Below are 26164 nucleotides of genomic sequence, written 5' to 3' on the forward strand. Positions count from 1 at the left end.
CGTGTGCACTACAATCCTTGTGTACCAATACATTTCTGTGTATAGCACTACTTGTTGAAACACTGCCCACTCACAAATGCACGAGTATATTTTCTACCTCCTTTAATCATCAATGGTGGTGACTTTCCCAAATAGTCGTAAAAAAGGTGCTGATGTAGTTTTCATTACATTCAGCCCGGCCAATATGGAAAGCAAGGAACAGGAACCCAGGAACATCTTAAGGATTTTGAGGGCCCTGGGCCAAACATATGTTGGAGGCCCCTGTTTGGAACATTTTTGAAATGACGATCTAATTTCAGCTTTTTTATGCCTTCTTTGGCTAGGTCACTGACGATGCTCAGGCAGATTGGTCCAAATTCTAAATGTTTCTATGTAATATTCAGGGATAGGGATGCATGTTTTCAATATTGTAATCTAGCAGCAGCTCACTAATGTTATTGAAAATACATCTCTGCAATCCACTGCCATTTCTCATATGTGAGGTCCTGCTTTTATCTAAAAGGCACTTTTCTATGGATTTTGCATGGTGCTGAAAAATAAACTTAACATTTCTCTACGAAATATTTGTATTAGAATCCGACTTTTTTTCCCGTATTAAAAACAAATTGAAAGAAATTGTATTTTAACCAATCTATGTTTAAAAATCATTCAAGGTAATCCGGGCAGGGCTGTGTGGAGAACAGAGCCCGATCTATCATGGTGCTCATTGAAAGGCTGGGGCCCTCGGCCAGATCCCACCTTGCCTTAAAAAGTCTCTGCTTTCACCCGATAGACCTAGATCTGTAGTTTAACCCGCCACATTAGATTTTCCGTCTCTGCCACTCCCATTTCAAGTTCTTTGTATCCAGCGCAGTGCCCACAGCTTCTGCTCGTGGCAAACTTTACTTTTTGACCAGACTTGGCACATCAAGCCACAGAAGGCATCTGAGGTTGGCTGGACTGCCGGAAAGGTTCGCGCAACGCTGGTTCTTCTGTTTATGGGATTGCCCCACCCTAACACGCCTTTTAAGATACAGGCCTATGTCCGGGCTCAGCCGTCAAATCCCAACATGGGATCTTTTAACGTCGCGACCTGTCACGGTCTGCCTACATTAGCTCACCTACAGTGAGTGCTGCTGGTGGCTTGGCAGGGAAAAATAAAATATGCCTCCTTTTTTTGACGTTCAGAGCTCCACCTTGAACTCAGGAAGCAATTATCGCAAGGTTGCTGTTTCTTCAAGTGGCCACTAGATGCCGCTGAAGAGGCAGGCTTCATAGTTACATTGGCTACAAGTTCTGATAGCAAGTAGTTATCGCTGCTTTAAAGAAGTATAGGGCGTTTCTCCTTTTTACTCTGAATAAGCAGGGGCAAAACTGGAGACCACGTAGAAACTGACTTTTAGGCTCGTTCGACTCTGACTGCCCTTTTTAGTGTTTCGTGTTATCAGGACTTCGGGGGGTTTCATTCCGTCTTTTCAAATTTGCTGCCTTTGCTTCAGACTGCAGATTAGGCCAACATCATTCGAGAGCCCCCCCCCACCCCCCCCCACCCTTTTTGGCATGTATGCCAGTGCGAACAAAAAACAAATATTGCCCCCTTTAAAAAAAAGAATAATCAAAAGAGCTATTAAAAAAACACGTCGTCATTGGTGTTTTAAATCGTAAGCAAAACAGGTCTCCGGTATCTTTGCACAAAAACGTGCCCATCTGCTCGTATCTCAAATGCAGAGATCTCTTGTGTCCCATTTCCATCCGGTGTAGCTCATTCAGCGCAGGGGTGTTTTTTCCGTTTCATTCTGGGATTTGTAGTTCTGCTGGCCCTACTGTAATATTGGAGCTAAAAGTCTCAAAAAGAAAAACTCTGAAATGAATGAACTACTCGTTCATGGAGTAACGAAATTTGTGTGCTCTGCAAATTGCTTTAAAAAGATAAACGCATATATATATATATATATTTCCATCGTAATAAATGCCTCACAGAACCATGCAGCATTACTTTAGAACCTGACATTGGCAATGCTTGTTTTATCTTTGGTTTCCGCATGAGCTACGTGTTCCACTATTGTTGTTCGGCTGCGACTATGGTTGCCTAAATTCTGTGAAAGACAGTTGAAAAAACTTAGTCAATGTTACTTTTGCCTTGTGGATGAAATCACTTCGCAAAAGTAGCCCAGCATTTCTCATCTTACACAAGGGCCAGTGAGAAATCGGGAAAGTTTCCTGGTTATGAATTTAAGGAAGTACATTTCATACAATTTCACGTTCAGGTTTTGCACAACAGCTGGCTTTGCACAAACGTGTAGATGGCCGCTATTGCATTCCTACTTCAGGGACACATTTTTCAAGGTCGCCTCCAAATACGGCAACAAGGATTAGGCAGGTTCGGGTTCTCCTCCCCAGGTTTAAGTGTTGTCTCATTATGGACTCTAAAGGACGTCTTAACAAATGGTTCATCTGTTGCCTAAGTTAAAGGTACTCCTGGTTGTGGCAGAAAGTCCATGAACTTAACTGAATTGTATCCATTGTGTAAGTGGAAGATTTTGTGCATGCATCACTTTTGCCTTGTTTAGTGATATTAGCGAGACAGCTGTGGGACTGGCTTTGAATTGGGGAAAACTGTTCGTATCTGTTTTCCTCTTCAGACTTGTGGGAAGCTATTCCTGGCTTCCATCAGTATCAAAAATATTCCCAAGCTACAAGAATATTACCCAAGACAAACAGCTGGGACGAAATCCCATGAGTTAAGTGAAAATTACGTCCCAGGGCCAGAACTTTTATCGTAACGTCCAATACGTGATAAGGCATCTGTTAGTTGTGTCAAAGGCAGGGGCGTAGGAGACAATACATTTCTGGGGGGGACAGGGACAGCCTTGGGGACTTTCAATCAACACTATACAAATTGCTCGTTGTTTACGAACTGCAGGCTCCGATAAATATACACAATCATATATATTGGAAGTGAAAAAGGGAGAAAGGAAGGCATGTTTTCACAGTCTGAAAGTATCTTTAATTGTTATTTACATTCACAAAGTAATGAGCTAAAATGTGAAAATAACATGTTGATTAACCTTGCATCTTCATGCACCAAGCAAATAAAGGTAGGAGGGTAAAAAGGAAGAACATACCCTTTGCGCCCCACACCCACCTTGCTCTTCGCCTCATGCCAATTGGAACCGCACTGGAGATATCAAAAGCGATTACGAACAAGAGTTGTAAACTGTGCTCGGAAACCATAGTTCTAATAACACTTCTACTCCTGTGTGTGATCTTGGGCAGCTCAGCTCCACATCAGTCATAACTAGAAGCATTTCAACTGAAGAAGCTCTTGCAGTTACAGGCTATATAAACATGGATTCTCTAATCTCTGTATAAACTGCAGTCACTAATTTCTCTAGAAAGGCTGTTTGTGATGCACCAAGTCACTGCGTGTAAAGAAAAGACATTCACTGATTATAAAGAAAAGACATCGGAAAATGACTATGATAGGGTTATTACAGTCGAGTTCTGACATTACAATGCCTTCTGCCAGAGCTAGCAGCCAAGGTAAAAGGCAGACCAGGTCACAGAGCATAATTAATGCAGCTGTTTAAAGCAAAAAATGGAATGTTGCTTTTCTTTCTTCTGCTCTACTTTCATAGCTTTGAATGTCAGAAGCTGTGCACTAAGGTTTTAAGTGGTTTGTGGGAAAGTTGGTGGTGTGACCATGTATTATATGGGGTAAAATACCCCCTGCGTACATAAGGATATTGCAAGTCACCTTGAAGTTCATACCTTATAAACAAGCATTGGCAAAGCCAATAGGTCTCGCCTATGCAAGTTCTATTGCCTTTGCCAATGTGTTTTAGCCATGCTGTACACTAGTGAGACTACTATTCAGCATGGCTCAAAGTTAATGGCATAAAGGAGAATGATGTGTCATCAACTGGTGTGGTGTAGTGTCATGGAGTAAGTAGGGTGTCCTAAAATGGAGCAGTAAACTAACTTTAAAGGAACAGGGGTCCCTTGAATAAAATGCAACACCACTCCCATAAACAATGATATTAAAGTAGTATGCAAATGGATTGTTTCATACATTTATTCAATCACAATATAAAAGATCAAATGTAGTGGGAAAACAAACATCAACAGGGGAAATCGAGAAAGACTGGTATTCGGGCATTACACAAGTTATCTGGATGACCCAATGTCACCAATTACAAGAAAAATGTAAAAAGTAACCTATATAGTACAGTGGTTTAGAGGAGGCTGGCCTGGTTTATAGTGGGTACCTAAGGTACTTACACCTTATACCAGGTCCAGTTATCCCTTATTAGTGAAATGTAGGCAGTGTCTAGAAGCCAGGCTCTCTAGGGGTAGCTGTAGCCAAGGCTTATCTAGGAGACGTGCAAAGCTCATGCAATACCACTGTAGTCACACAGCACTCACACACATGAAAGAAAATACTCAGTGTTACAAAAATAAAGGTACTTTATTTTAGTGACACAAATGCCAAAAATACCATAGAGACTATACTCCCTTAGGAGGTAAGTAATACACCAATTATATACACTAGTATGCAGCAATAGCAATAAAAAGTTAGAAAAGTGCAATTAGTGAAAATCACAATGGTTAGAAATGGGCCTAGGGTAAACACAAACCATATACTAAGAAAGTAGAATGTGAATGTCGGTTTCCCACCTAGACAAGTGTGGTGTGTAGAGGGGCGCTGGGAGTATTAGAAAACACCAAAGGTAAGTAATAGAACCCACCTCAGAGCCCAGGAAAGCAGGAGTAAATGACAGTAACTTTCCTAGAACACAGAAGAACACGAGAAAGAAGATAATGCAAGAACCAGAAGATACTTCAAGACACAAAGGGTGGATTCCTGGACCTAAAGACCTGTGGAAGAATGGGACAAAGTCCAAGAAGCACAGAAGAGTCCAGGGAGGACAGGAGCCCCTGCTAACCTGAATCAAGGTGCAAAAGAAGAACCACTGGTGAAGAACAACAGTCAGTACTGCACCCAAGAAGACGGTTGCTGGTTCCTGGTTGGTGCAGATGATATCCCACACCGGATGGATGATTGCAGTCTGGTTGCGTCGCTGGATTCTGCCAACAAACCTTGGCACACGCAAAGCTCACGGTTAGCGGAAAATGGCACTGCCTGGGACCAGGAGGGACCTGGTGGACTCTACCCAGGAGGAGGAGTCAGATGGGGCTCTCAGCAACTCAGAGAGCCCACCGAAGACCAGCCAGTGCGCACAGGAGTCCTCCAGCACAGGGACAAAGGAGTTGCAAAAGGAGGCCCACGCAGCACAAAAACAAAGGATCCCACACCGCCAGAGAACCGCTCAGGAAGCTGTGCATTGCCGGAAGGAGTGCTGGGGGCCAGAATTACATTGTGCACAAAGAATTTCATAGAAGGATGCCAACAAGCCTTGGCAACTGAAAAACACGTGGTGAACAGGGTTACTGTCTTGCGTGGGAAGGCAAGCTCTTACCTCCACCAAAGTTGGACAGTAGGACGTCAGGACCATCGGGACCACTTCAGTCCACCACCCGTGATGTAGGATCCATGCAACTCAACAGGAGAAGGGACCCAAGCAGATGGTCGTCGTTGAAGAGAGGTGCCTGCTGAATCAGGGGAGTGACTCCTTCACTCCAAGGGAGATTCGTTCATTCTTCTGGTGCAGGCTGAAGACAGTCTGTCCTCTGAGGATGCACGACCGGGAAACAGTTGCATATGCTGGAAAGAGCTGAAGATACAATGTTGCAGAAGTCGTCTTTGCTTCGTTGTTGCAGTTTGTGAAGTTCCTGGAGGGTCCAGATGCAGTTTCTTCAGTGAGAAGGTGAAGTAAAGGATGCAGAGGATTCCTGCTGGAGTCTTGCAATCCGAATCTGAAGAACCTCCCAAAGGAGAGACCCTAAATAGCCATGAAAGGGGGATTGGTCAGCTAAACAGGTAAGCACCTATCAGGTGACGGCTCAGACACCACCTGCTGGCACTGCCCACTCAGATGCTCCCAGAGTTTGCTGCCAACTTGGAATCCAAGATGACAAAACACAGGGACCCTCTGGAGGAGCTCTGAGCACCACACCTGGGGTGGTGATGGACAGGGGAGTGGTCACTCCCCTTTCCTTTGTCCAGTTTCGTGCCAGAGCAGGGACAGGGGGTACCTGAACCGGTGTAGACTGGATTATGCAAGGGTTCACCAAATGTGCCCTTCAAAGCATTTCCAGTGGCCTGGGGAAGGAAGCTACCCCTCCCAAGCCTGTAACTCCTATTTCCAAAGGGAGAGGGTGTAACACCCCTCTCCCAAAGGAAATCCTTTGTTCTGCCTTCATGGGCTTGAGCTTCTCAAGCAACAGGAGGGCAGAAACCTGTCCGAGAGGTGGCAGCAGCTGGGCTGCCTGGGAAACCTCAGAAGGCTGGAATGGCAATACTGGGGGTCCTCTAAGGAGCCCCCAGAGTGCATAAAATCATACAACCAATGCTTGCAAAAGCCTTGGGTTATGATTCCAACATGTTTGATACTAAACATACCTATGTTCTGAGTTACCATTATGTAGCTGGGAATAGGTAGTGACCTATTTCAAGTACATGTGTAAAATGGCATCCCGCACTCAGGAAGTCTGGGAAAATGGTCCTGGAGGTCATGGGGGCACCTCTGCTAGTGCAGGGGTGCCCTCACACACAGTTACTCTGCACCCTGCCCTCAGGGCTGGAGGGCCTGCTATAGGGGTGACTTATAAGTGACCTGGTGCAGTGCAACTGGCAGTGAAAGGGTGCATGCACCTTTTCACGCAGGCTGCAATAGCAGTCCTGCAGAAGCCTTTGCATGGGCTCCCTCTGGGTGGCAAAAGAAATGCTGCAGCCCATATGGATCTCCTGGAACCCCAATGCCCTGGATACCTAAGTACCATAAACTAGGGACTTAAGGGGGCACCAATATGCCAATTTTGGGTGAAATACTGGGTTACCAGTAGGCAAAAACCATAATTTAAGGGAGAGAGCATAACTACTGGGGTCCTGATTAGCAGGATCCCAGTAGACACATGCAAACACACTGGCAAACAGGCCAAATGTGGGGGTAACCAAGCTAGAAAGAGGCTACTTTCCTACAAGGTTAGCATCCACAACAATGATTTACAAGCTTTTATACACCGACTTTTACATGAATGACTCAAATAGTGAATCAAGAAGTCATTAGCTCATAGTACCTATGCTAATGCCAACTTATGTACAATATCACAAATTCAAGTCAAGGTACTTTGGCCGACAATATTTTGATCCCCTAGACAAGTATCAGGATCATCCTAAGCCTTCGTTAAGCTTGAGTTAAAAGGGTTACAGAGTGCTTGTAACCATAACGGCGAAGATAAATCGGACTCGCGTCTCATATGAGTGAGAAGGCAATCAATGGAGATCTGAATCTCTAATCAAGCGCCAATGCCATAATGTAGTATTAGAGTGGAGTAGTGTCACAGTGTAATAGAGTGTCATAGAGTGGAGTGGCAGAGTGTGGTAGAGTGGAAAGGCATAAAGAAGAGTGAACTGGAGTAGAGTGAAGTAAAGTAACGTGAACTAGCATAGAGAAAGTTGGGTAGAGTGTTGTTGAGCACAGTACATTGTTGTATATTGGAGTGGCGTAGAGGGTTGTGCAGTGGCATTGAGCAGAGTATCGTAGAATGAAGTGGCATAGAGTGGTGTGGAGTGGCATACAGTGGAGTAAAGTGGAATGGAGTGGCGTATAGGGAGTTGTGTAGGGAGTTACAGAGTGGAGAAAGTGTTAGAGTTTAATGGAATAGAGTGTCAGAGTCTAGTATCATGGAGTGTAATGTCATAGTGAAGTGTCATAGAGTGGAGTTGGGTGGTCTAGAGTGAAGTGGCATAGAGTACAGTGGTGCAAACTAGATTGGTGTAGAGTGTAGTGGTATAGAGTGCATTGGTTTTGAGTAAAGTGGTGTAGTGTGCATTGGCGAATACTGCACTGGTTTAGCGTACAGTGCAGTAGCGTGGAGTGGTGAAGAGTAGAGGGGAGCACAGAATAGATTGCAGTGGTTCAGAGTACTGTGTCATAGAGTGATGCAGTGCATGGTAGAGTGGAGTGGTGCAAGGTAGAGTAGACTAGTGTAGAGTGCAGTGGTGGAGTGCAGTGATGCAGAGTAGAGTGGCATAGAGTGTAGTGGCATATAGTACGCTGGTGTAGAGTGCAGTAGAGTGGCATATAGTTGAGCGGTGCAGAGTAGAGTGCTGTGGTGCAGAGTAGAGAGGAGTATAGTTCAGTGGCAGAGTGCAGTGTTGCAGAGTAGAGTGTCATAAAGGGCAGTGGTGTAGAGTAGAGTGGCATAGAATGCATTGGTGTAGACTGCAGTGATGTAGAGTAGAGAAAAGTGGCTTACAGTACAGAGGTGCAGAGTAGATTAGAGTTGCATAGAGTGCCGTGGCATAGAGTAGATTGCTGCAGAGTACTGTATAGTGGTGAAGAGTAGATTGTTGCAGAGTGGAGCATAGTGATGTAGAGTGCAGTAGCATAGAGCGGTGCAGAGCAGATTGGAGTGGTGCAAGATAGATTAGACTGGCATAGCATAGAGTAGAGTTGCGTAGATTGCAGTGGCATAGAGGAGATGATTTCAAAGTAGAGTGAAGTGCCCTACAGTGGAGTGGTGTAGATTACAGTGCAGTGGTGCAGAAAAGAGTGCAGTGGGACAGAGTGCAGTTGCATAGAGTGCTGTGGTGCAGAGTACAGTGGCATTGAAAGCAGTGGAATAGAGTGCTGTGGTGCAGAGTAGATTGGCAGTGGGATAGAGTGCATTGGTTTTGAGTAAAGTGGTGAATAGTGCACTGGCAGAGTGCAGGGGTGTAGTGTACAATGGTTAGAGTAGAATAGCATAGATTGCAGTGGTGTGGAGTGGTACAGCATAGATTGCAGTGGCGTAGAGTGGCACAGAGTGGAGAAAAGTGGTGTAGGGTGCAGTGGCATAGGGTAGATTGTTTCAGAGTAGAGTGAAGAAAGGATAGAGAAAAGATAATATACTTCAATATGCTGAAGTATGTAACGATAACAACAACATAAATAACTCTAGGCATAACGGCCCAAAATGAAATATGGCTTCTCCCTGTTAGCCACGCTGTAATCAAGCACTTCATTACCTAGAAAACAAAACATTAAACATAAATGCTAGAAAAATATACCCTTCTAATAGCTAAATTGTTGTGTAAAAATGTAAAATCTGGGCTCAGTCTCGACTTCACTGTTTCACCAACTGGTGTGATCTTAGGCAAATACAAATATTGTGTTTCACAGAGTCTCCTTTCTAGCCTGCAGGCATCACGGTGAGTGGGACTCTGTTGTCTCTTTAGATCTTCTTCATTGTTTTGCAGCTCCTCTTGAAGGCATCCTGCAGTGCTCCTCTTCAAGGTAGCAGGTGACAGTAATCATCCAAAACTCTCTTCTCCTCCTGTGCCCTTTGTTCTTATGAGCACCCTTAGAACAGGACAAAAGGGCAGAGGGCGCAGGGGGCCTCCTGACTCACCTTCATTTGGTTACCATCAGCTTGGAGGATTTGTCTGTACAGGGCTATCGTAAGTAGCGCCTTTGTGCGCTAATGGCCCTCTGAATGACAGATGTGAGAGGGGAAATTATTGTGTCCCCTTGTCCCCCCCACCTTCGTCCCCCGTGTCCCCCACCCTCCAAAATCTGGGGGGGATACATCCCCGCGTCCCCCACACTTCCTACGCCCATGGTCAAAGGGGTTTGATATTTAGAGGAGCAGGAGAAGAACTGAAGTGCTCTGGGTTTGGGGAGTGTAAGGAAATGCCTCCTTGGCATGTTTACCCCCTGACTTTTTGCCTTTGCTGATGCTATGTTTTGAATTGAAAGTGTGCTGAGGCCTGCTAACCAGGCCCCAGCACCAGTGTTCTTTCCCTAACCTGTACTTTTGATTCCACAATTGGCACACCCTGGCATCCAGATAAGTCCCTTGTAACTGGTACCTCTGGTACCAAGGGCCCGGATGCCAGGGAAGGTCTCTAAGGGCTGCAGCATGTATTATGCCACCCTAAGAGACCCCTCACTCAGCACAGACACACTGCTTACCAGCTTGTGTGTGCTAGTGAGAACAAAATGAGTAAGTCGACATGGCACTCCCCTCAGGGTGCCATGCCAGCCTCTCACTGCCTATGCAGTATAGGTAAGACACCCCTCTAGCAGGCCTTACAGCCCTAAGGCAGGGTGCACTATACCATAGGTGAGGGTACCAGTGCATGAGCACTGTGCCCCTACAGTGTCTAAGCAAAACCTTAGACATTGTAAGTGCAGGGTAGCCATAAGAGTATATGGTCTGGGAGTCTGTTTTACACGAACTCCACAGCACCATAATGGCTACACTGAAAACTGGGAAGTTTGGTATCAAACTTCTCAGCACAATAAATGCACACTGATGCCAGTGTACATTTTATTGTAAAATACACCACAGAGGGCACCTTAGAGGTGCCCCCTGAAACTTAACCGACTATCTGTGTAGGCTGACTGGTTCCAGCAGCCTGCCACACTAGAGACATGTTGCTGGCCCCATGGGGAGAGTGCCTTTGTCACTCTGAGGCCAGTAACAAAGCCTGCACTGGGTGGAGATGCTAACACCTCCCCCAGGCAGGAGCTGTAACACCTGGCGGTGAGCCTCAAAGGCTCACCCCTTTGTCACAGCCCCGCAGGACACTCCAGCTAGTGGAGTTGCCCGCCCCCTCCGGCCCCGGCCCCCACTTTTGGCGGCAAGGCCGGAGAAAATAATGAGAATAACAAGGAGGAGTCACTGGCCAGTCAGGACAGCCCCTAAGGTGTCCTGAGCTGAGGTGACTCTAACTTTTAGAAATCCTCCATCTTGCAGATGGAGGATTCCCCCAATAGGATTAGGGATGTGACCCCCTCCCCTTGGGAGGAGGCACAAAGAGGGTGTACCCACCCTCAGGGCTAGTAGCCATTGGCTACTAACCCCCCAGACCTAAACACGCCCTTAAATTTAGTATTTAAGGGATTCCCTGAACCTAAAGATTTAGATTCCTGCAACTACAAGAAGAAGGACTGCCGAGCTGAAAGACCCCTGCAGAGGAAGACCAGAAGACACCAACTGCCTTGGCCCCAGACTTACCGGTCTGTCTCCTGCCTTCCAAAGAACCTGCTCCAGCGACGCTTTCCAAGGGACCAGCGACCTCTGAATCCTCTGAGGACTGCCCTGCTTCGAAAAAGACAAGAAACTCCCGAGGACAGCGGCACTGCTCCAAAAGAACTGCAACTTTGTTACAAGGAGCAGATTTAAAGGCCCCTGCAATTCCCCGCAAGAAGCGTGAGACTTGCAACACTGCACCCGGCGACCCCGACTCGACTGGTGGAGAACAACCAACTCAGGGAGGACTCTCCGGCGACTCTACGACTGTGAGTAACCAAAGTTGTCCCCCCTGAGCCCCCACAGCGACGCCTGCAGAGGGAATCCCCAGGCTCCCCCTGACCGCGACTGTCTGAACTCCATTTCCCGACGGCTGGAAAAGACCCTGCACCCGCAGCCCCCAGCCCCTAAAGAAAAGAAACGGAACTTCTGTGCAGGAGTGACCCCCAGGAGGCCCTCTCCCTTGCCCAGGTGGTGGCTACCCCGAGGAGCCCCCCCCTTGCCTGCCTGCATCGCTGAAGAGACCCCTTGGTCTCCCATTGAAACCTGAAGGAAACCAGACGCGTGTTTGCACACTGCACCCGGCCGCCCCCGCGCTGCTGAGGGTGTACTTTCTGTGCTACTTTGTGTCCCCCCCCCCGGTGCCCTACAAAACCCCCCTGGTCTGCCCTCCGAAGACGCGGGTACTTACCTGCTGGCAGACTGGAACCGGGGCACCCCCTTCTCTCTATTATAGCCTATGTGTTTTGGGCACCTCTTTGACCTTTGCACCTGACCGGCCCTGAGCTGCTGGTGTGATAACTTTGGGGTTGCTCTGAACCCCCAACGGTGGGCTACCTTGGACCAAAAACTGAGAACTGTAAGTGACTTACTTACCTGTGAAAACTAACAATAACTTACCTCCCCCAGGAACTGTGAAAATTGCACTGTGTCCACTTTTAAAACAGCTTATTGTGTTTTATGACAAAAGTATTCGTGCTAATGTAATGATTCAAAGTTCCTAGAGTACTTACCTGCAATACCTTCCAAACAAGCTATTACATGTGAAATTTGAACCTGTGGTTCTTAAAATAAACTAAGAAAATATATTTTTCTATAACAAAACCTATTGGCTGGATTTGTCTCTGAGTGATTGTACCTCATTTATTGTCTTGTGTATGTACAACAAATGCTTAACACTACTCCTTGGATAAGCCTACTGCTCGACCACACTACCACAAAATAGAGCATTAGTATTATCTCTTTTTACCACTATTTTACCTCTAAGGGGAACCCTTGGACTCTGTGCATGCTATTCCTTACTTTGAAATAGCACATACAGAGCCAACTTCCTACATTGGTGGATCAGCGGTGGGGTACAAGACACTTTGCATTTGCTGGACTACTCAGCCAATACCTGATCACACGACAAATTCCAAAATTGTCATTAGAAATTGATTTTTGCAATTTGAAAAGTTTTCTAAATTCTTAAAAGTCCTGCTAGGGCCTTGTGTTAGTCCCTGTTAGCATTTCTTTTAGAGTTTAAAAGTTTGTAAAAGTTTGAATTAGATTCTAGAACTAGTTTTAGATTCTTAAAAGCATTCCAACTTTTAGAAGAATAATGTCTAGTACAGAGATGAATGTGGTGGAACTCGACACCACACCTTACCTCCATCTCCAGATGAAAGAGCTAAGGTCACTCTGTAACATAAGAAAAATAACAATGGGCTCCAGACCTACCAAAGTACAGCTCCAGGAGCTGTTGGCAGAGTATGATAGAGCCAACCCCTCTGTGGATAACACAGAGGAGGATGATAGTGAACTGGAGGAAGAATCCCCTCCACCAGTCCTATCTAGGGAGAACAGGGCTTCTCAAGCCCCGACTCCAAAAATAATAGTCAGAGATGCTGGCTCCCTCACAGGAGGGTCCAGCCTCTCTGAAATCACTGAGGATAACCCCGGTGAAGAGGACATCCAGTTAGCCAGGATGGCCAAAAGATTGGCTTTGGAAAAACAGATCCTAGCCATAGAAAGGGAAAGACAAGAGATGGGCCTAGGACCCATCAATGGTGGCAGCAACATAACTAGGGTCAGAGATTCTCCTGACATGTTGAAAATCCCCAAAGGGATTGTAACTAAATATGAAGATGGTGATGACATCACCAAATGGTTCACAGCTTTTGAGAGGGCTTGTGAAACAAGAAAAGTGAACAAATCTCACTGGGGTGCTCTCCTTTGGGAAATGTTCACAGGAAAGTGTAGGGATAGACTCCTCACACTCTCTAAAAAAGATGCAGAATCTTATGACCTCATGAAGGGTACCCTGATTGAGGGCTTTGGATTCTCCACTGAGGAGTATAGGATTAGATTCAGGGGGGCTCAAAAATCCTCGAGCCAGACCTGGGTTGACTCTGTAGACTACTCAGTAAAAACACTAGATGGTTGGATTCAAGGCAATGGTGTAAATGATTATGATGGGCTGTACAATTTATTTGTGAAAGAACACCTATTAAGTAATTGTTTCAATGATAAACTGCATCAGCATCTGGTGGACCTAGGACCAATTTCTCCCCAAGAATTGGGAAAGAAGGCGGACCATTGGGTCAAGACTAGGGTGTCCAAAACTTCCACAGGGGGTGACCAAAAGAAAGGGGTCACAAAACCTCCCCAGGGGAAAGGTGGTGAGACAGCCAAAAACAAAGATAGTAAAGAGTCTTCTACAGGCCCCCAAAAACCTGCACCGGAGGGTGGGCCCAGAGCCTCTTCACAAAACAATTCTGGGTACAAGGGTAAAAACTTTGATCCCAAAAAGGCCTGGTGTCGAAACTGTAGTCAGTCTGGACACCAAACTGGAGACAAGGCCTGTCCCAAGAAAGATACCACTTCTAACTCCCATCCAGCTAAAACTGGAATGGCCAGTCTCCAAGTGGGATCAACAGTGTGCCCAGAGCAAATCAGGTGTCACACTGAAGCTACATTAGTCTCTGAGGGTGGGGTGGATTTAGCCACACTGGCTGCCTGGCCCCCTAACATGCAAAGATACAGGCAGCAGCTCTTAATTAATGGGACAAGTGTAGAGGGCCTGAGGGATTCAGGTGCCAGTGTCACCATGGTGACAGAGAAACTGGTTTCCCCTGGCCAATACCTGACTGGACAAACCTATCCAGTCACCAATGCTGACAATCAGACTAAAGTACATCCCATGGCAATGGTAACTTTAGAGTGGGGAGGGGTCAATGGCCTGAAACAGGTGGTGGTCTCCTCAAATATCCCAGTAGACTGTTTGCTTGGAAACGACCTGGAGTCCTCAGCATGGGCTGAGGTAGAACTGAAAACCCATGCAGCCATGCTGGGTATCCCTGAACTGGTGTGTGTCAAGACTAGGGCACAGTGCAAGGCACAGGGTGAAAAAGTAGAGCTGGAGTCTGGAAAAATGGCCCAGCCTACCAAGAGAAAAGGAAAGTCAGCTGGGAAACCAGCTGCAACACAACACCAAAAAGAGAACCTCTCTTCTCAGGAAGAAGTTCTGCCCTCTGAGGGAACTGAGCCTATGGAGCTGGAACCTTATCAGGTTGAGCTCTTGGGCCCAGGGGGACCCTCAAGGGAAGAGTTGTGTAAGGGACAAGAAACCTGCCCCTCTCTTGAAGGCCTTAGGCAGCAAGCTGCTGAAGAGTCCAAAGGCAAGAAAAATGGAACACATAGGGTCTATTGGGAAGATGGACTCCTGTACACTGAGGCAAGAGATCCCAAACCTGGTGCCACTAGGAGAGTGGTAGTGCCTCAGGGTTTCAGAGAGTTTATTCTGACCTTAACCCATGATATTCCCCTTGCTGGGCATTTGGGACAAACCAAGACGTGGGAGAGGTTAGTCAACCACTTCTACTGGCCCAATATGTCCCAGAAGGTTAAGGAGTTTTGCCTCTCCTGCCCCACCTGTCAATCCAGTGGTAAGACAGGTGGGCATCCAAAGGCCCCCCTCATTCCACTTCCAGTGGTGGGGGTCCCCTTTGAAAGAGTGGGTGTGGACATAGTTGGTCCACTAGAACCTCCCACAGCCTCAAGAAATATGTACATCCTAGTAGTAGTGGATCATGCTACTAGGTATCCTGAAGCTATTCCCCTTAGGTCGACTACTGCCCCTGCAGTAGCCAAGGCCCTCATTGGTATCTTTACCAGAGTGGGTTTCCCTAAGGAGGTGGTGTCTGACAGAGGTACCAACTTCATGTCAGCATACCTAAAACACATGTGGAATGAGTGTGGAGTGACTTACAAATTCACTACACCATATCATCCACAAACTAATGGCCTTGTTGAGAGATTCAACAAGACATTAAAGGGCATGATCATGGGGCTCCCAGAAAAACTCAAAAGGAGATGGGATGTCCTCCTGCCATGTCTGCTTTTCGCTTACAGAGAGGTGCCTCAGAAGGGAGTAGGATTCTCACCCTTTGAACTTCTGTTTGGCCACCCTGTAAGGGGACCACTTGCTCTTGTTAAAGAAGGCTGGGAGAGACCTCTTCATGAGCCTAAACAAGACATAGTGGACTATGTACTTGGCCTTCGCTCAAGGATGGCAGAGTACATGGAAAAGGCAAGTAAAAACCTTGAGGCCAGCCAACAACTCCAGAAGTTGTGGTATGACCAAAAGGCTGCACTGGTTGAATTTCAACCAGGGCAGAAAGTCTGGGTTCTGGAGCCTGTGGCTCCCAGGGCACTCCAGGACAAATGGAGTGGCCCTTACCCAGTACTAGAAAGGAAGAGTCAGGTCACCTACCTGGTAGACCTGGGCACAAGCAGGAGCCCCAAGAGGGTGATCCATGTGAACCGCCTTAAGCTCTTCCATGACAGAGCTGATGTAAATCTGTTGATGGTGACAGATGAGGACCAGGAAGCTGAGAGTGAACCTCTCCCTGATCTCCTCTCATCAGACCCTAAAGATGGCTCAGTAGATGGAGTGATCTACTCAGACACCCTCTCTAGCCAACAGCAGTCTGACTGTAGGAAGGTCCTGCAGCAGTTTGCTGAACTCTTTTCCCTAACCCCTGGTCAGACACACCTGTGTACCCATGATGTGGACACAGGAGACAGCATGCCTGTCAAAAACAAAATATTTAGACAGTCTGACCAAGTTAAGGAAAGCATCAAGGTGGAAGTCCACAAGATGCTGGAATTGGGAGTAATTGAGTACTCTGACAGCCCCTGGGCTAGCCCAGTGGTCTTAGTCCCCAAACCTCACACCAAAGAAGGAAAGAGAGAGATGAGGTTTTGTGTGGACTACAGAGGTCTCAACTCTGTCACCAAGACAGATGCTCATCCCATTCCTAGAGCTGATGAGCTAATAGACAAATTAGGGGCCGCCAAATTCGTAAGTACCTTTGACTTAACAGCAGGGTACTGGCAAATCAAAATGGCACCTGGAGCAAAAGAAAAGACAGCATTCTCCACACCGGATGGGCATTATCAGTTCACTGTAATGCCCTTTGGTTTAAAGAATGCCCCTGCCACCTTCCAAAGGTTGGTGAATCAAGTCCTTGCTGGGTTGGAATCCTTTAGTGCAGCTTATCTGGATGATATTGCTGTCTTCAGCTCCACCTGGCAGGATCACCTGGTCCACCTGAAGAAGGTTTTGAAGGCCCTGCAATCTGCAGGCCTCTCTATCAAGGCATCCAAATGCCAGATAGGGCAGGGAACTGTGGTTTACTTGGGACACCTTGTAGGTGGAGGCCAAGTTCAGCCACTCCAGCCTAAGGTCCAGACTATTCTGGACTGGGCAGCTCCAAAAACCCAGACTTAAGTCAGGGCATTCCTTGGCTTGACTGGGTACTATAGGAGGTTTGTGAAGGGATATGGATCCATTGTGACAGCCCTCACAGAACTCACCTCCAAGAAAATGCCCAAGAAAGTAAACTGGACTGTAGAATGCCAACAGGCCTTTGACACCCTGAAGCAAGCTATGTGCACAGCACCAGTTCTAAAAGCTCCAGATTACTCCAAGCAATTCATTGTGCAAACCGATGCCTCTGAACATGGGATAGGGGCAGTTTTGTCCCAAACAAATGATGATGGCCTTGACCAGCCTGTTGCTTTCATTAGCAGGAGGTTACTCCCCAGGGAGCAGCGTTGGAGTGCCATTGAGAGGGAGGCCTTTGCTGTGGTTTGGTCCCTGAAGAAGCTGAGACCATACCTCTTTGGTACTCACTTCCTAGTTCAGACTGACCACAGACCTCTCAGATGGCTGATGCAAATGAAAGGTGAAAATCCAAAACTGTTGAGGTGGTCCATCTCCCTACAGGGAATGGACTTTATAGTGGAACACAGACCTGGGACTGCCCATGCCAATGCAGATGGCCTTTCCAGGTTCTTCCACTTAGAAAATGAAGACTCTCTTGGGAAAGGTTAGTCTCATCCTCTTTCGTTTGGGGGGGGGGGGGTTGTGTAAGGAAATGCCTCCTTGGCATGGTTACCCCCTGACTTTTTGCCTTTGCTGATGCTATGTTTTGAATTGAAAGTGTGCTGAGGCCTGCTAACCAGGCCCCAGCACCAGTGTTCTTTCCCTAACCTGTACTTTTGATTCCACAATTGGCACACCCTGGCATCCAGATAAGTCCCTTGTAACTGGTACCTCTGGTACCAAGGGCCCTGATGCCAGGGAAGGTCTCTAAGGGCTGCAGCATGTATTATGCCACCCTAAGAGACCCCTCACTCAGCACAGACACACTGCTTACCAGCTTGTGTGTGCTAGTGAGAACAAAATGAGTAAGTCGACATGGCACTCCCCTCAGGGTGCCATGCCAGCCTCTCACTGCCTATGCAGTATAGGTAAGACACCCCTCTAGCAGGCCTTACAGCCCTAAGGCAGGGTGCACTATACCATAGGTGAGGGTACCAGTGCATGAGCACTGTGCCCCTACAGTGTCTAAGCAAAACCTTAGACATTGTAAGTGCAGGGTAGCCATAAGAGTATATGGTCTGGGAGTCTGTTTTACACGAACTCCACAGCACCATAATGGCTACACTGAAAACTGGGAAGTTTGGTATCAAACTTCTCAGCACAATAAATGCACACTGATGCCAGTGTACATTTTATTGTAAAATACACCACAGAGGGCACCTTAGAGGTGCCCCCTGAAACTTAACCGACTATCTGTGTAGGCTGACTGGTTCCAGCAGCCTGCCACACTAGAGACATGTTGCTGGCCCCATGGGGAGAGTGCCTTTGTCACTCTGAGGCCAGTAACAAAGCCTGCACTGGGTGGAGATGCTAACACCTCCCCCAGGCAGGAGCTGTAACACCTGGCGGTGAGCCTCAAAGGCTCACCCCTTTGTCACAGCCCCGCAGGAAACTCCAGCTAGTGGAGTTGCCCGCCCCCTCCGGCCCCGGCCCCCACTTTTGGCGGCAAGGCCGGAGAAAATAATGAGAATAACAAGGAGGAGTCACTGGCCAGTCAGGACAGCCCCTAAGGTGTCCTGAGCTGAGGTGACTCTAACTTTTAGAAATCCTCCATCTTGCAGATGGAGGATTCCCCCAATAGGATTAGGGATGTGACCCCCTCCCCTTGGGAGGAGGCACAAAGAGGGTGTACCCACCCTCAGGGCTAGTAGCCATTGGCTACTAACCCCCCAGACCTAAACACGCCCTTAAATTTAGTATTTAAGGGCTTCCCTGAACCTAAAGATTTAGATTCCTGCAACTACAAGAAGAAGGACTGCCGAGCTGAAAGACCCCTGCAGAGGAAGACCAGAAGACACCAACTGCCTTGGCCCCAGACTTACCGGCCTGTCTCCTGCCTTCCAAAGAACCTACTCCAGCGACGCTTTCCAAGGGACCAGCGACCTCTGAATCCTCTGAGGACTGCCCTGCTTCGAAAAAGACAAGAAACTCCCGAGGACAGCGGCACTGCTCCAAAAGAACTGCAACTTTGTTACAAGGAGCAGATTTAAAGGCCCCTGCAATTCCCCGCAAGAAGCGTGAGACTTGCAACACTGCACCCGGCGACCCCGACTCGACTGGTGGAGAACAACCAACTCAGGGAGGACCCTCCGGCGACTCTACGACTGTGAGTAACCAAAGTTGTCCCCCCTGAGCCCCCACAGCGACGCCTGCAGAGGGAATCCCCAGGCTCCCCCTGACCGCGACTGTCTGAACTCCATTTCCCGACGGCTGGAAAAGACCCTGCACCCGCAGCCCCCAGCCCCTAAAGAAACGGAACTTCTGTGCAGGAGTGACCCCCAGGAGGCCCTCTCCCTTGCCCAGGTGGTGGCTACCCCGAGGAGCCACCCTTGCCTGCCTGCATCGCTGAAGAGACCCCTTGGTCTCCCATTGAAACCTGAAGGAAACCCGACGCGTGTTTGCACACTGCACCCGGCCGCCCCCGCACTGCTGAGGGTGTACTTTCTGTGCTACTTTGTGTCCCCCCCGGTGCCCTACAAAACCCCCCTGGTCTGCCCTCCGAAGACGTGGGTACTTACCTGCTGGCAGACTGGAACCGGGGCACCCCCTTCTCTCCATTATAGCCTATGTGTTTTGGGCACCTCTTTGACCTTTGCACCTGACCGGCCCTGAGCTGCTGGTGTGATAACTTTGGGGTTGCTCTGAACCCCCAACGGTGGGCTACCTTGGACCAAAAACTGAGAACTGTAAGTGACTTACTTACCTGTGAAAACTAACAATAACTTACCTCCCCCAGGAACTGTGAAAATTGCACTGTGTCCACTTTTAAAACAGCTTATTGTGTTTTATGACAAAAGTATTCATGCTAATGTAATGATTCAAAGTTCCTAGAGTACTTACCTGCAATACCTTCCAAACAAGCTATTACATGTGAAATTTGAACCTGTGGTTCTTAAAATAAACTAAGAAAAGATATTTTTCTATAACAAAACCTATTGGCTGGATTTGTCTCTGAGTGTGTGTACCTCATTTATTGTCTTGTGTATGTACAACAAATGCTTAACACTACTCCTTGGATAAGCCTACTGCTCGACCACACTACCACAAAATAGAGCATTAGTATTATCTCTTTTTACCACTATTTTACCTCTAAGGGGAACCCTTGGACTCTGTGCATGCTATTCCTTACTTTGAAATAGCACATACAGAGCCAACTTCCTACAGGGAGCAGCAGCAGTTTCAAAAGAAAGGGAAAGAGGGTGAGGCCAGAGAGCCTAGTCAGGCAGGTCTGTCTCCCATGAAAATATTAGCTCAAGGCCTTTTGGCCCCAGGACCCCAAGGATTTACCTACGGTATGTTCAAGTGTCTAACTCTCTGGAGACCTCTGTCATTGCTGGCTAGTTACAATCCAATGCAAGAGGACTATCAGCTTGGCCCTTTACCTTTCGGAAAATAAGTTTTAATTTAATACAACGCACATATAAAATGCGTCTTTGTAATTTTATTAGTTGAAGGCGCTATTTCAGAAGTATTGCCCTAGGACTTCTTATTTGTATATCATATCAGAATGGTAATATGTGCATTTTTCCATCCATCTTCTTGCATGTTCCTGCTCTTTCCTTGCGAACAGTTGGCAGCTTATCAGAGGCCTTTGTATCCTTGTTACATTGATATAGCACTTCATGTGCTGGCCTTTGCTTCACATTTTGCCTTTGACTTGTAGGAGCGTGAGCAGATGCAGCGCTACAACCAGCGCATGCTGGAGCAGCTGCGGTTGCGGCAGCAGCAAGAGAGAAATCGTCTTCCCAAGACCCAGCGCGCTGAGGGCAAGAGCCGCCAGGCCATGTACAAGAAGAAGCTGCACGCGACACCAGGCCTGAACAGCGCCGAGCAGAGGGACCTCATGAAGCAGGTAAGAGGGTGCCGGGGGGGTGGGGGTGGGGGGGGGGGGGCTCAAGTGGCCAAGCCACCAAATTCCTATCTAGTTGGGTTCTGCCACTGGATTGTGATAACTCACTAATATTAATATTTTTTAAACAAGAACTTAGAAATCTCCTCTCTCAAAAACACTAAGTTTCCCTGAGTGACACTGTCAGGTGCATCTTGGATTAGACCGATGTTGCCATTTCATATGATGCAGCACTTTGGTATTAAATCGTGCAACAGAGAGTGCACATCCTCAAATCACCCACTTCACGGCAGAGGTCTTCAAACCGTGGGGTGTGACCACTTGGGGGTCCGTGGCTACATTTGCAAAGCGAGGGTGGTAGGACTCAGATGCCTCAACAACTACCTATAAATGAAGATGCCCTGGAAGCACAACTTTGTTTATTTGCCGAGTTTCCAGCCTGTCTTTATTTACAGGAGTCATTGAAGTGCTTAAAAATATATGAGAAATATAACCTAAAATAATTTTTCATTCCAGTTTTGTGCATCATATGATATGCCGATAACTGGAAGTGAAAAACGAGACAGAATTTTGTTATTTTTAGCTATGTTAATTTTGTACATGTCTTGTTTTTCACTTTTCGTTAGCTGCATGTAAGATAAAATGAAGAAATCTTAAATGAAAAATGGGTGCAAGTTTATTGGTTGGAAATATATTCTTTTACGCTATGAAATTTCACTTGGTGAATGTGACCGCTGCAGATGTGGGGAAAAGTGACTTGTGTATTTGTAGTGCTAAGAGGTCTTACCCTGGAACGGAAAGCACTGTCAATATGCAAGTCATTATTTTAAAATTGTATTATACACAAGGTAGGCTGCTGCAATATGTTTTAGTATTGTAAGATAAAACAAGCGCTTTCAAAGTATATATCTTAGTTATAGGTAAACTACCAATTGCAAACATTTTTGTGAGTGTCTATTAAAAGTACACCTTCTAGAATTCAGCCCATAAGATCTTGACATTACGTATCAAAAATAATAACTGTGTCTCCATTAAACTTCAAGTGATGCTATCAATTAAAGTCTGTACTGATTCCTAGGCAGCCATTTCATGTGGTGATTAACCAATTTCACTCATTTAAATGTCTTCAGGTAGGTGGCACCCTGGTGAGAAGGCCTGTTTCTTCCTTAGCTCCTCATCACTTCCCGTGCGTCACAGCACAGGAAAAGCCCTCCCAAACCTGCCCTCCATACACTTTCACGCAGAGGTACCTCGGGGACCACATTAACTGTTCAGGGATAGTTACGTTTTGTTTTAGCAAAAACTATGGGAGCTGCTCCTATGAAAAAAGTTAAAAAATAAAAATAAAAAAAAAGGATGAGCATGTAGGGTCCCTTAGATCTCATTCACTTTGACCTCTGTTTACATGCAGCTATCCTTTAAGGTGAGTCGCGAGGGTGGCGACCAGCAGGGTCACATTCAAGTGCAGAGCTCTGATCATCCAGGCCCTTTGGGTGTCAGAGTAATGGCCCAGGTGAGGGAGGAAAGTAGAGAGATAGATCTTTGGATAATGTCAGTCATGGCCCAGTATGGGGTATTTTTTTAGTTTACAAATGACAGATACATCTTCCTCAGAGACATGCCTTGAGGAAGGTGGGGAGTCATGGGGACTCATTTTTAAAGGGCCATTTGTGCCGCAGGTGCAGTGGCACAGAGCCAGGGTTGTGAGGGGCAACAGTATCACAATTGTTGCTGTCTGACTAGAAAAAAACGGTGTGGGAGTCCTTTTCATTGCTAGCATAAGGGGCAAAGTCACCCTTGTGCACAGTGAACAGGGCTCTAGCAACACCGGACGAGAGATGTAACTGTTATCCCTTTTGTTTTTAATCAAAAGGGGACAATAGCCAGCTTTGCGCTTCAGGCCTAGGAGTGATGGCCCAATGGAGTTGGCAGAGGACATAGATGCTTCGCAGGTCTGCCGGTGTCAATAGTGTTGCAGGTGCAGTGGCACCAGTGCCCAGGGTGTGAAGGGCCTACTAAACCCCAGTTATGAGTGTTGTACAATGCTTCCTGGTTTGCAATAAGGCCTACTACACATTTGCAGTGCCAGTATTGCTTCGGGGATTGTACCCATGATCCAACAGGGAGAAAAGTGTAGCAGAGGTGATAGCTGGGTCTCGGAGACATGTCAAAGTGGGTGGGGCAAGATCAGGGGACCATGATTTTAGCAAAGGACAGAGGAGACTGCCTGCTTCGCAAGGCAGTGGCTTTTAGTAGTGAAGCAGGAGCAGTGGCACTGGGGCCCTTGACTGTCAATGGCCCACTGCATCACAAGTCTTAACTGTCTACCTTCACAAAAGGGTTACTGAAGGCTCATATTATTTGCAAGTGTTACTACAGAAGGCACCTTTGCTGCAAAGTAAGGACAACACCTGGGAGCTCGTTTTTGACTGAAAGAGAGAGTCTGCTTCGGGATGAATGGTGGCCAGGCATGCGAATGGGTGAAACTTGTACAGGAGATGGCCTGCTTCTCAGGATTGCAGCCACCATTAGTGCAGCAGGTGTAGTTACACTGGGACCCAGGCTCACAACACCCCAATTATGGGACCTATTGTTTTTTTCATTGATTTTTGTTGTTGTTGTTTTGTTTTGTATATTTGAACTTTTACGAAGCTTTCATTTAGTGTAAATTATGCTCCACAGAAAAATACCCCTGAAGTGATATCATAAACTCTGTCCCCTGTGCTCAGCCCTGCCGCTCCGGCTCCCCCTATTCTTGCCATATATTTTTGGAAGATGACCTGACTTCAAAACATTTTGCTTAGGGGGGCTCAGAGCAAAGCATCCTGAAGGCTTCTGCAGCAAGGCGTTTGCAACTTTACAGTCCGGTAACTTGATGTCCATTGATTTGCTTAGGATCACCAAAGTTGGTCAAGTGGGGCAGCTTGGACTTGAGTCTAGGTTACACACTGAACAGCACAACCAAAGGCTGGGCTGCCGCTCCCCAATTAACATTAAAAACAATGATTTGTGCTTGATTCTTTCAGGAACCATCCTAGCGCAATGTGTTCAATAAAGCCGACATATAATTCTTGTATTACATGTTAAAGTTGATACTAAAGTCTTTCTTGAAACGTTTGTGCAGTACTTAAAGGGCCAAAATCACATGGGAAAGAATATTTGCAGCAGGCAAGGTTACCTGGCAAATTGAATTCATTGAAATTCACTTGATATATTTTCTAGAGTACAGCGTTGAGTGTAGGGGAAGGCATGACCGAGGCATCCGATTCCCATGTTCATATCAGGGGCTCCCCAAGATTTAGCAAATGATTTAGAAAGGGGCAACCTCTGAAACAGTTCAAATTAAGTAGAATAGCAAAGACAAGAGGGCAAATAGGTTCCAGAGAGTTCGCTGCTGGTTTGGAAGCCTTGAAGGGAAGAAGGAGTGAAGCTCTAATGTAAGCATCAGAGATACTTTAACTTACATATACAGCGTGCACTCCAGTTTTTAGTGGACAAAGTTCAAGAAGGAAAGAACCTCCCACTTGAATCCATCCGCCTTCTTATGACCTTCTGGTGCAGTGGGGCATGGGGCCGTGCAGGAGTCATACCTCTGACGTGGGTCTTGCTTGACTCCCACCTTTACCTGGGTATATGAAGGTTCAAGTCTGCAGCCCAGTAGCGCACGGAGGTCCGAATGAAGAGGTTCTGGTCGCAGGGAGCTGTGATTCATTCGGCTAGAGGCCGAATGCATCGAGCTGGGGCACTGAATCAGATGGGTGTGACCATCTCAAGACAGAATTAGCGCTGTTAACGACAACACTCGAAGACAAGGGGCAATTGTGTTTGGAGCTCTGCAGGCTCGAGTTAAGGGGCTCTGGGCATTTAAAGTCTGTGGTCAGAAGACTGGAGGCCGCTAAGTATTTCCAGAGGGTGCTATAACTACTGGATCATACCTGTCTGAAGCAATTGTTCTGTGCCTGCCTAAGAATTGCATTTTACAAGGAGGGCATGGCTTAAAATTATATTGTTAAAGTGGCCTCTGTCGCTCCGTAAATATTCCAGGAAATGCTAAACTAATGTTGAACTATTTAAAAAGAAAAGTGACCTTAAGTGTAGCACGCCTCTATTTTTGTCGTATTATTCTCTGGCGAGGTTTTATCAGTCTGTTACAAAACACACCTCTCCTTGGGAGATGAGAAAACTATGGTGCAAGACGGCCACCTACTGGCAAGACAGAGCAAAGCAATGGATTATAGTTCGAAGTTTATTTCTAGTTTGTATTACGCGAACCGGTACCCAAAGGTTAGCAGAGCTTTTCAGGCTCAAACAGAATAGCAAATACAAATAGAGTAAACATTGACGAGTTAGACCTAACTAAACTATTCAAAACGTGTAGTCTAAAGTCCTAAGACACTCGTCTTTTATCTACAGTCCGGATGAGGACTGATACTTCAGTAATACTTCCAGTGGCCTGGAAAGCGGGGGATGTTGAACCCTCCTGAATATCAGATGTAATCGTCCTGATGTCGTGGGGATCGAGGTGCATGTTCTAGGACCACTCTCTCCTAGAGTGGGCCTAGGACCTCACTTAGCTTGGTTGAGCCTTTTTACTTTCTTGAAGACTTGAGTTTCCCGGAGTCAGCGCTCCGGGATGTACGTGATCCACCAGAGGTGACCAGTGTATAAGCGATCTAACTAGAGACGTTCTCATGTATAACCTTATGGACCATGCATGTTACATTGAATAGTCTTCAACTCATTGGGAAGCCATCTGAGCAAGATAGTATGCTTGTAAGTAAACACAAAATGCAAAATGGGAATGGTTATATTGTTAGTAGCAATTACAAGAGTATCTACGCACTCATACATGTATACCAGTTTATAAATACTCAAAATTCCACTGGTTAGTGTGCTTGTGGGGATCGCCCTCCTCTCACGGGTGATGCAAAGTCAAACACCATATGCATGTACTGAAAACTACACGCGTCCCTTTAAACACAACTTCAGTTACTGTGAGGAGACACCTTGCAGTACCTGAAGTAGTGTTTAAAAGGACGCTTGTAGTTTTCTATACAATATGGAGGTGGCATGACAGCAACCATGCTAGTTAGGTTAGCTTTTGCAGTGGCACCTCTAAGGTGACCCCTGGGTACATTTCGGGTTAAATCCAAAACTGGTACCAGTTTGGATTTATCATTCTGAGTTGTTTGGTACCAAACAACTCAGGGTGCAGAGTGGCCACCACATAGCTGGGGAACTTGTGTTTGACCAGTGTCCAGTAC

At 46.7% G+C, this 26164-nt stretch overlaps 1 protein-coding gene across 1 annotated transcript in view; it reads left to right on the plus strand.

The window, feature by feature from the left end:
- STK10 (serine/threonine kinase 10) overlaps positions 1 to 26164 on the plus strand; it is a 309494-nt gene that overhangs the window by 264746 nt on the left and 18584 nt on the right. Inside the window, exon 16 of the mRNA XM_069244642.1 lies at positions 20715 to 20903. Coding sequence (XP_069100743.1) covers positions 20715 to 20903 — 189 coding nt within the window. The remainder of the gene's footprint in view (positions 1 to 20714; positions 20904 to 26164) is intronic.

Source organism: Pleurodeles waltl, chromosome 7 (genome assembly GCF_031143425.1).
Source record: "Pleurodeles waltl isolate 20211129_DDA chromosome 7, aPleWal1.hap1.20221129, whole genome shotgun sequence".
In the NCBI taxonomy this organism is placed as follows: Eukaryota; Metazoa; Chordata; class Amphibia; order Caudata; family Salamandridae; genus Pleurodeles; species Pleurodeles waltl.